The sequence below is a fragment of the Somniosus microcephalus genome, chromosome 11, assembly GCF_052327205.1.
Source record: "Somniosus microcephalus isolate GS21.2 chromosome 11, FLI_Smic_1.0, whole genome shotgun sequence".
NCBI classification, from domain to species: Eukaryota; Metazoa; Chordata; class Chondrichthyes; order Squaliformes; family Somniosidae; genus Somniosus; species Somniosus microcephalus.
In genome coordinates, this window is record NC_140997.1 from 51,972,473 (window position 1) to 51,988,785 (window position 16,313).

General features: G+C 48.2%; 1 protein-coding gene across 4 annotated transcripts in view; it reads left to right on the forward strand.

The window, feature by feature from the left end:
- The first annotated feature begins 448 nt into the window (after nucleotides 1-448).
- Nucleotides 449-16,313, forward strand: part of ciita (class II, major histocompatibility complex, transactivator) — an 89,867-nt gene continuing 74,002 nt past the window's right edge. For all 4 annotated transcript variants that reach the window (XM_086000635.1, XM_086000636.1, XM_086000637.1 and 1 more), the window contains exon 1: nucleotides 449-755. In XM_086000635.1, the coding sequence (XP_085856761.1) occupies nucleotides 449-755 (307 nt within the window). The remainder of the gene's footprint in view (nucleotides 756-16,313) is intronic.

Sequence of the window (16,313 nt, forward strand, 5' to 3'; positions counted from 1 at the left end):
CACTCGCTGCCTGCGCAACACGGAATATGGGCTTTCTAAATGGGCCCAAACAAATTCCTACCCCTAAGTGTCAGCCTTGATAGTCAACTACTGGAGTGGTGCTTGAAATAACAACCTTCTGCCTCAGAGGCAAGAGTGCTACCACTGACCCAAACTAACAGCTAGTCATTCTTATTTAATTTTGTACATTGCCCTGTTTATTGCAATATTATAATTGCAAATAGGGAGATTACTGCTTTTTTATTCCTGTAAAACAACATTGTGAGGTCAGACACTTATCTATTTGATTCATACATTTGGTATGCATACTTGCTGAAATCACATGTATTATTTCACAAGAGAGCTGACACTTGCAATTAGAGAACTAAGCATTCAATACAGTGCCTATTTGGAATATTTTTATGTGATTTATGATTATTAATTATTACCTAATTAAATTTCTCTAGGTATGACTCACTCCAGAAAATCCCTACTTGGCCTGATTAATGTACTTTCAAAAGCGCCTCCTTCGAAATTCCAAGTCTTATTGAGTGACTTACTGGAAAAGGGACTTTTAACAAAGGATGGCTACTGGCACTACAACCAATGTGAACCCGAGGACTTGCCACGGATCATCCTGGTATCTGTTCTTGGCAAAGAGGAAAGCTACTGGCAAACATTTCTCTCCATTCTCTCTGCCCATTTTCCATGGATTTGTGGAGTGTTTCAACAAGTCAACGACAAGGATCAAACGTGGGCAAATGGGCAAGCAGGCAGTAAGTAATTTCATCTTTTTTTTATCCTCCTTTATGAATGGGCTTTGTGAATGAGTGTGTACTGACATTAATGCATTACTCACCTGCAGTTTGTTTAAACATTTTACAAGGCCCTTTGAAAGCAAAAAAAAAGACCTACATTATGTTTCATTTCAGGAGTACTCATTAAAAGGTAAGAAATTGGTTCTATTTTGATGATGTAATTCAAACCAGTAAAATGTGATGATTTATTTCTTGGTTGATTTCTCATGCTTCCCCCAGCATTCACCAAGTAAACATTTAGCCTAAATATCCATGGTGTAAGTGCAGTGGGGCGGAACTTTCACTTACTGCTTTCACCTGAATTGCAGGGATATGGGGAAAGAGCAGGGGAGTGGGACTAAGTGGATTGCTCTTCGAAAGAGCCGGCACAGACTCGATGGGCTGAATGGCCTCCTTCTGTGCTGTACCAATGACAGCCCAATTCCCAAGGGCGGGGTTATTTAAATAATTAAGGCGGGGGGAGATTCACGCCACAGAGGCACCCATCATACATTGCCTGTGGGTGCCCAGAGCAGCACACACTGTTCTGATAGGGGAGCTATCAGGCTGAAGAAAGAGGAAACTTTTTTTTATTGCCCAAGGGAACAGCAAGGCCCCTCTTTAGTGGTAATCGATTGAAGTTGTGTCCTGGCTAATATTCATCCCTCAACCAACATCACCAAAACAGATTGTCTGGTCATTATCTCATTGCTCTCTGTGGGACCTTGCTGTGCGCATATTGGCTGCCGCGTTGTCCACATTACAACGGTGACCACACTTCAAAAGTACTTCATTGGGTGTAAAGCGCTTTGGGATGCCCTGGGGCCATGAAATGCGCTATATAAATGCAAGTCTTTCTTTTTATATACATTGTGCAAATGATGTGTACTCTTAGCTTGGAAATCTTCCCATGGCTGCCAAACATGTGCTCTCATGATTTCTGAATTCATGAGACTGCGTTCACTCTTTCTGTCATCTCCTGCTTTGCAACTGTTCTGAAAAGGAGGTGCCTCTCAGCCCCAAAGGCAATAACCCTACCTTTCTTGTACCTGATCCAGCAGCACTTGAAGGCACTATCTTCAAAAGGTGATGGATCATTTTCTATTCTTTCTTTTTTCCATCAGTGAAATAATTGCATGCTGCTCCCCCTTAACTAGCAACAACAGGCCTTTAATAGCTGCTACTGCTGCACGAGATATTGCAGCTCTGCTATCAGTAACCTCCCAGACACATTACATTCCTCAAGATCAATATCCCATTCAATTAACATCAGACAGGGAGCAGTTAATTTGAGTTGTCTCCTGTCGTTTATATAAACGGTGGCCTCAAAAATTCACGGACATTCCGGCACACTCCCTCTGTATGTCTGGTGGGAGTTGATGTGCCTCAATAATTCCGAGACTCGATGTTAGCGAAACAAAACAAGGCTTTTATTAACTTAGAAAGTAACACGTAAGAGAGAGAGGTATCTTCCTTCTGGAGACTGAGGCCAGACTGAGCTAGCTTACAAAAGGGGCCAGGTATGGGTGGAGCCCTACACACAGCACATTCCAGCACATTCCAATAAACAATACAATGAGGACTGGGGGAAGGGAAATGACACTGAAACCGACCACAGTCACAGGCAGTGATGAATGGAATATTTCATCACATTCACCCCTTCTATAGGTTTAGTCTGTTCGGGGGTTTGATAGTCCTCTGCGACCGACGTGGCTGTTGTGGTGCCGCGGGTGTCGGCTGGGTGTCCCCGGTAGCCTCCTGGGTCTCTGCCGGGGGTGCCGCCAGGGTTGTTGAAGGGGTAGTTGGTGGGGGTGCCGTTGGTCGATGTTCTTCCGGGGGTGATGAAAGAGTAGTGGGTGGGTAAGAGTTGCTGTGATCGTTGTTGCTGCTATTGCCGTGGTTGTTGTCGATGCCGGCTGGGGCGACGTCTTTTATGGACACGGTGTCCTCCCTTCCATCGGCGTGCCGGACATATGCGTATTGGGGGTTGGCGTGGAGTAGGTGTACTGGCTCCACGAGGGGGTCCGTCTTGTGGCCCCTCACATGCCTTCGCACGAGTACCGGACCTGGGGTGGAGAGCCATGACGGCATGGATACGCCTGAGGTGGATTTCCGGGGAAAGACAAACATTCGTTCATGAGGCGTGGCATTAGTGGCCGTACACAATAGCGACCGTATCGAATGGAGCACGTCCGAGAGGACTTCCTGCCAGCTTGGTCCTTAGAGCTAGAGTGACTGCTTTCCATACTGTCCCGTTCTCTCGCTCCACTTGGCCGTTACCCCGGGGGTTGTAGCTGGTGGTACGGCTCGTGGCGATCCCCTTGGACAGCATGTACTGGCGTAACTCTTCACTCATGAAGGACGCCCCCCTATCCGTATGGATGTAGCTCGGCATACCGAACAGGCAGAACAGGTTGTTGAGGCATTTAATGACCATGGCGCTGGTCATGTCTGGGCAGGGGAAGGCGAATGGGAACCGGGAGTATTCGTCCACAATGTTCAGGAAGTAAACATTGCGGTCGACGGACGGGAGGGGGCCCTTGAAATCTAAGCTGAGCTGCTCAAAGGGCCGTGTAGCTTTGATTAAGTGGGCTCTATCTGGGCGGTAGAACCGAGGCTTGCACTCAGCGCAAGTGCGGCAGTTCCTGGTCAGGGACCGAACTTCCTCAATCGAGTAGGGTAAGTTACGGGACTTTATGAAGTGGAACAGCCGCGTGACCCCTGGGTGGCAGAGGTCGTTGTGGAGGGTCTGTAGCCGATCCCCGGTGGCGCTGGCACACGTCCCTCGTGAGAGGGCGTCAGGGGATTCGTTAAGGGCCCCTGGCCGGTAAATGATGTCATACTCGAAGGTGGAGAGCTCGATCCGCCACCTAAGAATCTTATCATTTTTAATCTTCCCCCTCTGTTTATTATTGAACATAAACGCTACCGACCGCTGGTCGGTGAGTAGGGTGAAGCGTTTGCCGGCTAGGTAGTGGCGCCAGTGGCGCACTGCCTCCACGATGGCTTGGGCCTCCTTTTCCACGGAGGAGTGTCTGATCTCGGGCCCTTGGAGGGTCCTCGAGAAGAAAGCTACGGGCCGCCCCGCCTGGTTGAGGGTGGCCGCCAAGGCGAAGTCAGACGCATCACTTTCCACTTGAAATGGAGTGTTCTCGTCCACTGCCTGTAGCGTGGCCCGCTCAATATCCTGCTTAATGCTTTTGAAGGCGGCGTGGGCCTCAGCAGAGAGCGGAAAAGAGGATGCTTTCAAGAGGGGGCGGGCTTTGTCGGAGTAGTTGGGGACCCATTGGGAATAATAAGAAAATAACCCCAGGCACCTTTTCAGGGCTTTGGGAGTGTTGGGCAGGGGCAGCTCCCGTAGGGGGCGCAATCGGTCGGGGTCTGGTCCGATTTCCCCATTCTCCACCACGCAGCCTAGTATGCAGAGGCGCGTGGTGTTGAAAACGCACTTGTCCTCGTTGTAGGTGAGGTTGAGTTTTTGTGCGGTTTCCAGGAACCTCTCGAGGTTCGAGTCGTGATCCTGCTGATTGTGGCCGCAGATGGTGACGTTGTCGAGGTAGGGGAAGGTTGCCTGCAAGTGGTGGTCATCGACCATGCGGTCCATCTCCCTCTGAAAGACCGAGACCCCATTCGTCACCCCAAAGGGGACTCTGAGGAATTGGTAGAGGCGTCCGTTCGCCTCGAAGGCGGTGTACGGGCGGTCCTCTGGTCTGATAGGGAGCTGGTGGTACGCTGACTTGAGGTCGATGGTGGAGAACACCCGGTATTGGGCGATTTGGTTCACCATTTCTGATATGCGGGGTAGCGGGTAGGCGTCTAGTTGGGTGTACCTGTTGATCGTTTGACTATAGTCGATCACCATCCATTTCTTCTCGCTACCCCTTACCACTACCACGGGCTGTTGCTGCGTTCAATAATGCGCTCTTTCAGGAGCCTGTCTACCTCGGTCGCGATAAACCGCCTGTCCTCCCAGCTGTACCTCCTGCTTTTGGTCGCTATTGGCCGGCAGTTAGGGGTAAGGTTCGCGAATAGTGAAGGCGGCTTTACCTTCAGGGTAGCCAGACCGCACACTGTGAGGGGCGGCTGGGACCCACCGTACTTGAGCGTGATGCTTTGGTGGTTGCACTGGAAATCCAGGCCCAAGATCACGCTCGCACATAGGTTCTTCATGATTAATACTTTAAAATTATCGTATACAGTTCTGTTAACGCCCAATTGTACCGTGCAGTAACCCAGAATGGTCGATGTCTGGGTTTTATCAGCCATAGAGATGGTACCCTGAGCAGGGAGCACCTTTAGGGAGAGTTGTTGTGCCAATTCAGGGTGGATAAAACTCTCCGTGCTTCCACTGTCAATTAAGCATTTAACCCGGCACCCGTTTACCTCGATGTCCACCATTGATTTGGATAGCGGGTGCAGCCTGGTCTGGTCCACTGTGACCGATGCCACTGTAGGGCCCTGATCGATACAAGATGGCGTCCACGCTGTCTGCTCATAAGATGGCAGACCCCACGAGGTCGGGCAAGATGGCGTCCAAGATGGCCGCTCCCACGGCGCACACGCGGCGGTGGCGGGTTTTCCGGCGGTTGGTTTTCCGGCGGGGTTCCCTCTGCACACCTTCCCGAAGTGCCCCTTCTTACCGCACTTAAAGCAGGTGGTGCCTTTCGCCGGGCACAGGTTTCTGGTGTGTTTTGGCTGCCCGCAGAAGTAGCAGTTGGGTCCCTGACGCGTCGCGGCTGTCGTAGGGCTTCTGGGGGGAGAGCGGGGCCCCGCCGGTGTCGGGCTGCCGGGCGGGGAAGATGCCTTCCAAGATGGCGGCGCCCTCGGTGCACACGTGGCGGCGTGGACGGCGCGGGCTGAAGAGTAGGCGTCCGAGTTTCTCTGGGCCACATCCAGGGATCGCGCGGTGTCCGCAGCCTGTTTCAGGTCCAACCCCGTTTTTTCCAGCAGTCTTTGCCGGATGTAAGTGGAGCTGAGGCCTGTGATAAAGGCATCGCGAACAAGCTCGTCAGTGTACACTGCGGCTTTTACATCTCGGCACTTGCAGTCTTTGCCAAGCATTTTCAGGGTGCTTAGGAACTCCTCCACCGATTCCCCAGGTCGCTGTGCGCGAGTAGCGAGCAGATGCCTAGCATACACCTCATTCATAGGCTGCTGGTAATGCGCCTTTAAGATGTCGCAGGCGGCCAGGTACGTATCGGCGTCTTGGATGAGGGGGTAAACCCGGTGGCTTACCCAATTCCGCAGAATTCCGAGTCTCATCCTCGCAGCGTCCGTAGCGTCTTTGACGGCTGCGGAATTGTCCAGGAAGAATTCCATACACTCAAACCAGTGTCCGAAGCGTGCTGATGCGTCCGGAGCATGTTGATCCAAATCCAAACGTTCGGGTTTCAGGAGTTGATCCATAGTGTTGAAAAAATAAGTTAATAAAATTGATGTGCCTCAATAATTCCGAGACTCGATGTTAGCGAAACAAAACAAGGCTTTTATTAACTTAGAAAGTAACACGTAAGAGAGAGAGGTATCTTCCTTCTGGAGACTGAGGCCAGACTGAGCTAGCTTACAAAAGGGGCCAGGTATGGGCGGAGCCCTGCACACAGCACATTCCAGCACATTCCAATAAACAATACAATGAGGACTGGGGGAAGGGAAATGACACTGAAACCGACCACAGTCACAGGCAGTGATGAATGGAATATTTCATCACAGGAGTGAGGTAGAAACTCATGAATTAGGCCTGGTCCTGGATATGCTGAGTCCCAGCCTCCAACATGCGTATCCAGAGGACCCACGTTTGCATTAGAACCTCCCTCCACATGGTCCCCCCATGTCAGAGGTGGTGTGGCCAGAGGCAGGGCACTCCCAGGCCTGGGATTCTCTGCCCGGCTGCTGCACTGGGTGAAAGGAGGTGTACTGACCTTCTGGCTGGCCCAAGTCGGGGTTCATGCCTAGAACCCCGAAGAACACAGACAGCACATGTCAGGCTGTAGAGGGGGCTGGCGGGCACTTAGAGACTTTAAAGTGGGACAGGGATGCCAGTTTAAAGCCGAGTTTAAAGTTCTGGCAGGCACCGGTGGTGTGAGTGCTCGCCAATAATAAAATGCAGGTATCTCCTCTGATGCTCAGGGCCTGTATCTTTGTACATTTGGAGCATTTGCAGTGGTGCAAATTTGTCCCATTCGGGAACACCTGTAAAGTTGTCATCTGTCTGGCTTTGATCCGGACAGACCATTTAAAAAAAAAAAGGGCCAATCCATAAATTTCAATAATGCCTGGCTTTAATAATATAAGCCCATTTTTTATTTTTTTACTTATTTCTGTATTTTAGTTCAACTTCTTGCTTCATCTATCTCTGCGCAGAATTTCTAAGATATTTTTGAAAAGACGTGAACACAGTATAGAAAACAGTGAGTTGTTATGATTTGGAACGCACTACTTGAAAGGTTGGGGGAAGCAGATTCAATAGCAACTTTCAAAAGGGAATTGGATAAATACTTGAAAAGGAAAGATTTGCAGGGCTATGGGGAAAGAGCAGGGGAGTGTAATTAATTGGATAGTTCTTTCAAAGAGCCAGCACAGGCACGATGAGCCGAATACCCTCTGTGATAAATCCATGTAGTGAGACAAGGACTCGAAGAGGCGATATCGTAGGATTAGCACGAGTACTTTATTAACAAACAGAGTAACAAACATCATGCCTGCATCCTGGCATTTCACCTTTGCTGACCTTGACAGGAAGCAAACCTCTGACCTTAACAGGAAGCAAACCTCTGACCTTAGCAGCAGTATTGGCTACAGCACCACCTGGTGGATAACCTTAATCTTAACATCCCAGATTACGAAACCCTCCTTCTGTGCAGTATGATTCTATGAGGTGAACATCTGCTCTCAAACACCATCTAATGGTAATAACCAAAAGTAGTTTCAGCAGTTTCAGTCCAGTTCATATTGAACAGTTGATGAGCTGCAAAAATGTTCCTGCAATCCTATATTCATTGTTAAATTTGGGATTAAAGTACTTTTGTATGGCCATTGCTGAAGCTTTTCTCCTCCTCAAACTGTACGATACTTGACCTAGGGACAGGTTAGGCTAACATTGGGTGGAAATAAATAAATATTCTCATTCTTATTCCTATCAATATAATCACAAAATGCGCCTGAAAAAAATCTATAAAGGCTGCTTTCAACTGTTCAAGTTTCTTTTCTTTTCTTGATATATCATTGAAATAACTTTGTTGTCATCCCTAAAATTAATTTATATCAATCGGGAAACAATAAATAATTTTTTTTAACTTTATGCAATCTATTAGTTTAAAGAAAATCATACATGTAAAGGATCACTGACAGTGGTTGCAGTGGAATTTCTCAAGGAGGGAGGGCACAGCATGAAATAAATAATTAAAACACTTTAAGAAACATGACAACTGATCCATTACAATATGTCGTCAACAATCAGCAGGAGTAGCAATGAAAGATACAAGAAGTAGTTGGCAGTAAGAGCACAAGTGAGTGGAACTTAACAGTCGGACCAGTTGTGAATCATGCAATAAGAACAAGAAATTACACTATAAAGTAGCCAGTGAAGTAAGAAATAGGACAGGATGCTGACAGTTCTGCTGAATTTAAATGACTGCTTGCTCTCAGTTCAAAATGTTTTCTCTAGTTCCTATTTTCTGGTTATTTATATCTATATTTGTTGTGGCTGTCACTGTTTCAAACTCTGGCTGTCCAGCTGAATGTGAATACATTTAAGCAAATTGTAAAAAAAATAGTGCAATCTATGATGATTTAATTTAATTTCTAATGATTCTTTGCTCTACCAGAAACTGTGGTAGAAGCAGAATCTCTCAATTTTTAAAAGGGAAGTGGATAAATATTTGGAAAAATAGAGATTTAAAAGAGTATGGGGAAAGGGCAGGGGATTGGGACTAAGTGGATCGTTCTTCAGAGAGCCAACACCGATGCAATGGCCTCCTTTTGTGCTGTTATTTTTTAGGTTTCTATTATGGTTTGCAAAATTCTGAACAGGGAAAAAGGATTGTATCCTAACTAACCAGTCAGCTAAAAGAAAATAAAAGACTTGCATTTATATAGCGCCTTTCACAACCTCAGGACATCCCAACATGCTTTTCAGCTAATGTAGTACTTTTTGAAGTGTAGTCACTGTTGTAATTTAGCAAAAGCAGCAACCAGTTTGTGCACAGTAAGGTTCAATAACTGCAACAGATAAATGACCAGATAGTCTGTTTTAATAATATTGGTTGAGAGATAAATATTGGCCAGAACACCGGGGAGGATTCCTCTGCTCATCTGAAAGATGGCACCTCTCCCTCAGTACTGCATTGGAGTGTCAGCCTAGATTTTGTGCTGAAGTCTCTGGAGTGGGACTTGAACCCACAATCTTGACTCAGAGGCGAGAGTGCCACCCACTGAGCCACAGCTGACACCTAATGGAACATTCGAACCCTCCTCCAGTCCCTCACTTCTATGCGGTGCATCCTCTGTGGTTTCAGCAGGCTGCTCAGGTCCCTGCCCTGACTGCTGAGATGCTTTTGGTCTATGCCCACTGGGTTTCGGAGCACTCGAGCCCCACCAACGACTGCTCCACCTGCACCTGTGCAGGGGCAGGCTCGGCCATTGGGAGACGAGGCATGTCGGGTACAGGCTGTGGGGTGGGGGGCAATGGGTGACAAGTGGGAGCGCTTTGAGTGGAATTCCCACTTCATGTCCCTTTTTGCCATCATCCCTCTCCTGGGCCAGCGGCACATCATTCCTACCACTCTGCTGCAGACCGGATTGGTGAAGATCAGTGCGCGTCGTAAGGCTGAGAATAACGTTTCTGCCATCCTGTTTAAGACAACAGACATGTTGGCATCCAAAGTCTGCATGACCGCACAAATGGCCTGCATGGACTCATTGAGAGCCGTGCTTGAAACTCCATGGCGGCAGCCACTCTCTCCATGGCAGAGATTCTCGCAATTCCCTGCTCCACCAATTTCCTATGCCTCTCTTCCGCGCCCGGGTGGCCCTGGAGATGGAACACGCGGTGTCTGCCGGCACACTTGAGGCCTTCCGAGACCAGTGGGCGCCGCGGGGACTGGAGTGCATCATCACCCCGGCAAACCAAATTTTAATTTAATTTGTTAGTTTCATTTAAAGTTTTATTAAGTTACAGTTAATTTACAGTTAACCGGTTCTAACAAAAAGAGGACCAATTCCCTAGTGATCGAGTTGGACGCCTACATCCTCTCCACTATTGTGGAGAGTGTCTGTCAGTACCTGGCTAAGTTGCTGATGCACCTCTAGCATTCTCCTTCTCAACGATAGCCCCCGGGGTTCAGCACCTGTGTCCAGCTGGGTAGAGCTTGGAGAGGATTGAGCCCCGTGATGTGGATTTGCCACAGCTGTCCCTGCCACTAGTGGCTGCTCGTGCTCACTTGTGAGTTGTGAATCACCAGGTGAAAACCCAGCTGTCTAAGTGGACCCACTGAAGTGTGAGTATTTGCGCTGGTTCATGGCTGCACATCCTGTGACGGTGCACCCTCAGAAGGAATGAGGTCCACTGAGAAATCATCCTCATGTATGCCCAGTAACACTTGCTGTACACGAGAAGGCACGGGAAGACAACAGAAAGGGGTATGAATTAGTCGTGGCAAAGTCACAACCTTGACAATCACCATACTCAGTCTTCTCATAGTTCAGTCTTTGATGAAATGAAGTCAACATATGTGTGTCAGAGATATTTTTAATTCTGTGAGCTCCCTGTCTCTTCATCTCTGACTGAGAGGGCCGTAGATGTGGCACTTATCTCCAGGGCACCTCCCCTGCATCTGTGAGCTGGGCTATTTGTGGTGGCCCACCTCCAGTCCTGTCCCTCTCCCTTGTGTTTTGCAATCTCCTCTCCTACAAGGAGAGAAAAAACAGACCTGTAAGTGAAGGTGAGGTATTCATCCAGTGCATTTGGTGAGGGTGACTATGAGGCAGATGCATCACACTGCATAAGGATTGGGGTGAGTGTCAACGGTGGATGGATAAATGGGGAAGTGATGAAGGATAGAGAAAGTGAAGACTGGGTGCTGCTGAAATCTGAGTGGGTATGAGGAGTGATGTGATGGAGTATGCTTGGCAAAGCAGAGTGATGGGCAGGGGGAGGGGGACATAATCCACTGGATGTAGGTGAATCAGCAAATGCACTCACTTTTTCTGACCTGGTTAGGTCATTAAATTTTGTACTGCATCCAACACAAATCTCTGCGACTCATCTCCTCAACTGCCTCCAACCACTCCTTCTTGGTGAGAGCCGCAGGTTTCTTCCTCCCATTGCTGGGGAAGAGTATGTCCCTCCTGCTCCTCCCTGCACCCAGCAGTAATTCCAGGCATCATTAAATCTGGGTGCTGCACTTGCTCCCTGTGCATCCATCTTCAACATCTCCTGGCTCCTCCAATTTACATTTCTACATTGCGCCTTTAAATAGAGTTGAAATCATGTCCTGTGGATGCGCATCACGCCTGCTGCGCAGCTAGGAGATGTGAAACCCAGAGGTCAAAATTTATTGCTTCGATTCAGTTGAGATCGCAGATTCCGAGTCGTTAACTTGACTTCTGGGTTTCGCCCACACAATTCCACCCCCCGCCACCGCTTGAAAGCCGGCTTCACATTAATATCGGGGCCACTGTCTTTTAATGATGCCAGGATAGAAGGGGCGAGCACAAAAAGCATCCACCCCTCCCTATCAGAATTTCACAACTTAACAAAAAGAGCAGAGACTTGGCAGAACTAAGTCAGGGCCAGTTTTTTTTTCAGATTCTACTATTCTGTGAAGTAACATCAGTTCCCATTCCATCCCCATCCTTGGCCACTCTCTCAGGCTGAACCAGACTGTTCGCAAACTCTGTGTCCTGTTTGACCCTGAGCCAAGCTTCAGACCCCATATCCCCTCCTTGACAAAGATCACTTGCTTCCAATTCCACAATATTGCCCACCTCCATGACTACCTCAGTCCCTCCATCACTGAAAACTGCGTCCATGCTTTCATCACCTCCAGACTTGATGACTCTGATGCTCTCCGTGCCTGGCTCCCATCCTCTATGAACACCAAGTTGTCTACTGCCCGTATCCTGTCCCACAACAATTCCATACTGACCTACATTGGATCCCTATCCTCCAATGTCTCAAGTTTAAAATCCTCAACCTCATTTTGCGGCCTTGCCCCATCTTAACCTCCTCCAGCCCTAAGTCTCTCCCACCCTCCAACTCCCATTTCTCTGACTCCCCCCTCCCCAGTCTGCAGCCACATGGGTTCTTCTTGATTGGAATTCCTTTACTAAATTTCTCCACTACTTCGCCTCTCGCTCCACTCAGAACAGGCTCAAATCCCCTCCTTTTGACCAAATCTCTCCTTTCCTGATTGGGCTTCCATTTTACATATGCCTATCTTGGCCATGTTTTTTATTTAAATGTTAAAGGCCGCTATATAAAAGGGAATTGGTGCCTGTAATAAGAAAATGCGACAAACCTGTTGTGTCTGTGTACAATAAGACACAGACTGCAGGAGAACGGTACAACAGGTGTTTACTCAACGTGGCTCACACTGGAACTGATCTGTACAGATTACTACTCAGTGCTATATACAGGTGTGGTCACTGCCGGTACTGCAGTATACATGAGCTGTAAAAGATAGTTCCCCCCTTAAAGGTATATACATTACAATTCCTCCCCTTTTAGATTAACAGTACCATAACACTCATTTAACAATTAAATATCAAACTAATTACAATTAACACTTTTAACATGTAACATTAGGTGAAAATTGTCTATTTATATATTCAGTCTTTGGGGAGGCTTCCTGATCCTTTCTGGATAGCGCCTTTCCCGAGTGTCTTGCTCTTGGTGCAGAGGCGATTCTGGCCCCCTGTCGTCGGTTGGTTCATCAGCTTCCGATGCTACTGTTTCTGGGGTAGATGCTACCTGTACGTCGGGTTCATCACCAGGTACGTATGGGCGAGGCATGGGGTTGACTTGTTCCTGTGACTCTAGGATCTGGTCAGCATGGCGTCTCACGATGCTCTCCCCAACGTCCATTGTGTACATTAGTGGGCCCTGCCGTGTGCATATCGTTCCTGGCTGCCATTTTTCTGTTCGGTAGTCGCGGGCCAAGACTGGTTGCCCTACATTGAAGCTCCTTGTTGGCTTCTCATGGATGTGCTGGAATTGCTTACTCTCAACATCTCTTCGTACGTTTGGTCTGAGCAAATCCAGGCGAGATCTTAACCTTCGGTTAAAGAACATCATGGCTGGGGCCTGGTTGGTGACTGCATGTGTCGCATTCCAGTAGGCGAACAGGAAATTGTCCACCTTGTGCTGCAGCGGAATGTTGTCATTGTACATAGCCTTTATTGCCTTCTTAAAGGTTTGTACGAACCTCTCAGCCAATCCATTTGTGGCTGGACGATACGGGGCGGATGTGTAATGCCTTACCCCATTCTTTTTCAAGAACCTCCGGAACTCTTCGGACACAAACTGTGGTCCGCTGTCGGAGCAAATCTGTTCTGGCAAGCCATTCCTGGCAAAAATGGTCCATAGGACTGCAATAGTTTTCTCCGCGGTGGTGGTGGACATTTTGATGACTGCAGGTCATTTCGAGTGCACATCCATGGCTATTAAAAACATTGAGTCCATGAATGGACCAGCAAAATCAATATGCACCCGTTGCCATGGAGATGAGGGCCACTCCCATGGGTGTAGAGGGGCATGTGGTGGTGCATTTTGGACTTTCTGGCATCCTGAGCAGCTCTTGGTCATGTCCTCGATTTGTTTATCGATTCCCGGCCAGCACACATAAGCCCTGGCTAGGCTTTTCATTTTTACCCCTCCCAGATGACCCTCATGAAGCTCATTGAGCACTCTATCCCTTAACTTGGGTGGAATTACCACTCGGGATCCACACATCAAGGTCCCCCGGCACACTGACAGCTGTTCTCTCCTTGTCGAGAATGCTGGCAACAGTGAGTCGCCATGTGCTGGCCATCCCTTCACCGTCAAATCATATACCCGAGACTGTGTCAGGTCATTTCGGGTTTCCTTTTCGATACAAGCGTTAGTTACCAGTAGGTATTCAACTATAGTCGAATGGAATATTTCGACAGGATCCACTGCCGGTGCTTCCTCCGCAGTAGGCAGTGGCAGGTGTGATAGCCCATCAGCATTTCCATGCTGTTTCGTGCCCTTATATTCAATCTCATAGTGGTGCGCCCCTAGAAAAAGTGACCATCTTTGTAGTCGTTGCGCAGTCATCACCGGAACGCCCTTCTTTGGATTAAAAATGGAGACAAGAGGCTGGTGATCAGTCAGCAAGGTGAATTTCTGCCCGTGCAGATAGTGATTGAACTTTTTCACTCCCCACACTAGGCTGAGGGCCTCCATGTCAATCTGGGCATAGTTACGCTCGGCTGAGGTTAGTAATCGTGACGCAAAGGCTATTGGCCTCTCTGAGCCATCCGAGAATTTGTGTGACAGCACCGCTCCAATGCCATAGGGTGACGCATCACATGCCAACCGAATTGGTAATGCCGGGTTGTAATGGGCCAATACTTCTTTCGATGTGATTAGTGTTTTGCTCTTCTGGAAAGCTCGTCTACATTCGTCACTCCACTTCCATGGCACCCCAGTTTGCAGTAGGGTGTTCAGTGGGTGTAGTATTGTAGACAAATTTGGCAAGAACTTATGGTAGTAGTTTGCCAGCCCGAGGAACGACCTCAGTTGTGACACATTTTCCGGTGCTGGAGCCTTGACTACTGCCTCAATCTTCTCTGGGGACTTATGTAACCCCTCTTTATCGATAACGTGGCCATAATACGAGATCTGTTTTCTAAAAAACTCGCATTTGGGGCAGTTAGCTCGGAGCCCATATTCCTGCAATCTAGTGAGCACCTGCTCCAGGTTGGCAAGGTGATCACTGTCATTTTCGCCCGTGACCAGGATGTCGTCCAAATAACACTGGGTCCCTGGGATCCCTTGCAGGACTTGTTCCATTGCCCTCTGCCAAATAGCCGGAGCTGATGCTACCCCGAATACCAGCCGGTTGTATTGGTAGAGACCTTTATGGGCGTTGATTGTGAGGTATTTTTTTGATGCTTCTTCTACCTCCATTTGCAGATACGCCTGGGCCAGATCAATCTTAGTGAAGCGTTTCCCTCCAGATAGCGAGGCGAAAATATCTTCAATCCGCGGAAGTGGATATTGTACGGTGTGAAGGACCGGGTTCACTGTTACCTTAAAGTCCCCACAGATGCGAACCTTCCTTGGTTCCCCAGGCGTGCTGCTCAACGACTTTTTCATCACAGGGATGATGGGTGTAGCCCACTCGCTGCAGTCTACCTTGGACAGTACACCTGAACGTTCCAGACTCTCCAGCTCTGCTTCGACGGCTGGGCGGATCGCATAAGGTCTGGCCTTAAAAAATTTTGGGCTTGCGTTTTCTTCAATTTTAATCATCGCTGTCATGCCTTTTAGTGTTCCGAGTCCTTGCTGGAACACTTCTTTCGCGTCAGTTAGGATCTTTGACAGTCGCCCAAGTGTGACGTCGTCATCCTTTTTGTCAGCCACAGTCAATGCCTGTATGGAATGCCAATCTAGTTGTATTTTCCGGATCCATTCACGTCCCAGTAATGGTGGTCCTCCATCTTGCAATACATACAGGTCTAGTTTTGGTGTTTCCTTACCGTTATATATAACGGTCACCCTTATTTTTCCTTTGGGGTAGACTTTTTGCCCCGTGTACGTCTTCAAAATAATTTTTGCGTCTCTCAAGGGTATGTGTGAGAATAGCCGCTCGTAGTCCCATTGGTTTATGACTGTTAGGGCTGATCCTGTGTCCAATTCCATCTTTACCTGGACTCCTGCTATCTTGAGAGTGACCCAAATGGTTCGGTGATCCTCCGTTGTGATCACATTATGTAGTTTCAGACAACTCAGTTCCCTGCTTTCGGAGTCGTTATCACTCTTTTGTTCGTCTGAACTATTCTCCGTCATCTTATGTACCTTCTTGTACTTTTCTTTGGTAGGTTTCTTATTGCTGGTTTTCTTTCCCGACCTGCAGACTCGTGCTATGTGTCCTACTTTTCCACGCTGTCTGCACAATTTGTCTTTGAACCAGCAATCATTCTGGTCGTGTGTTGTTCTGCCGCAGCGATAGCACTTCTCTGTTCTATATGACATTTCGTTTGTGCCATATTCTTGCGGTCTCTGTTGTATCTCTGCAGCACCCCGTGCTGCTGCTTCATATGATACCGCAATGCTGAAAGCCTTTTCCAGCGTAAGGTCCTTTTCAGATAAAAGCCGTTTCTGGGTTCCTTCACTTTGAAGCCCACACAGAAACTTGTCCCTTAAGGTATCTGCCAGTCCCGCTCCAAACTGGCAGTGTTTCGACAGTTTGCGCAGTTCTGTTAAATAATCAGCATTGCTTTCATCCTTATGCTGGTTCCGTTTGTGAAACTTGAATCTTTCTGCTATCAGCAGCGGTTTGGGGTTTAAATGTT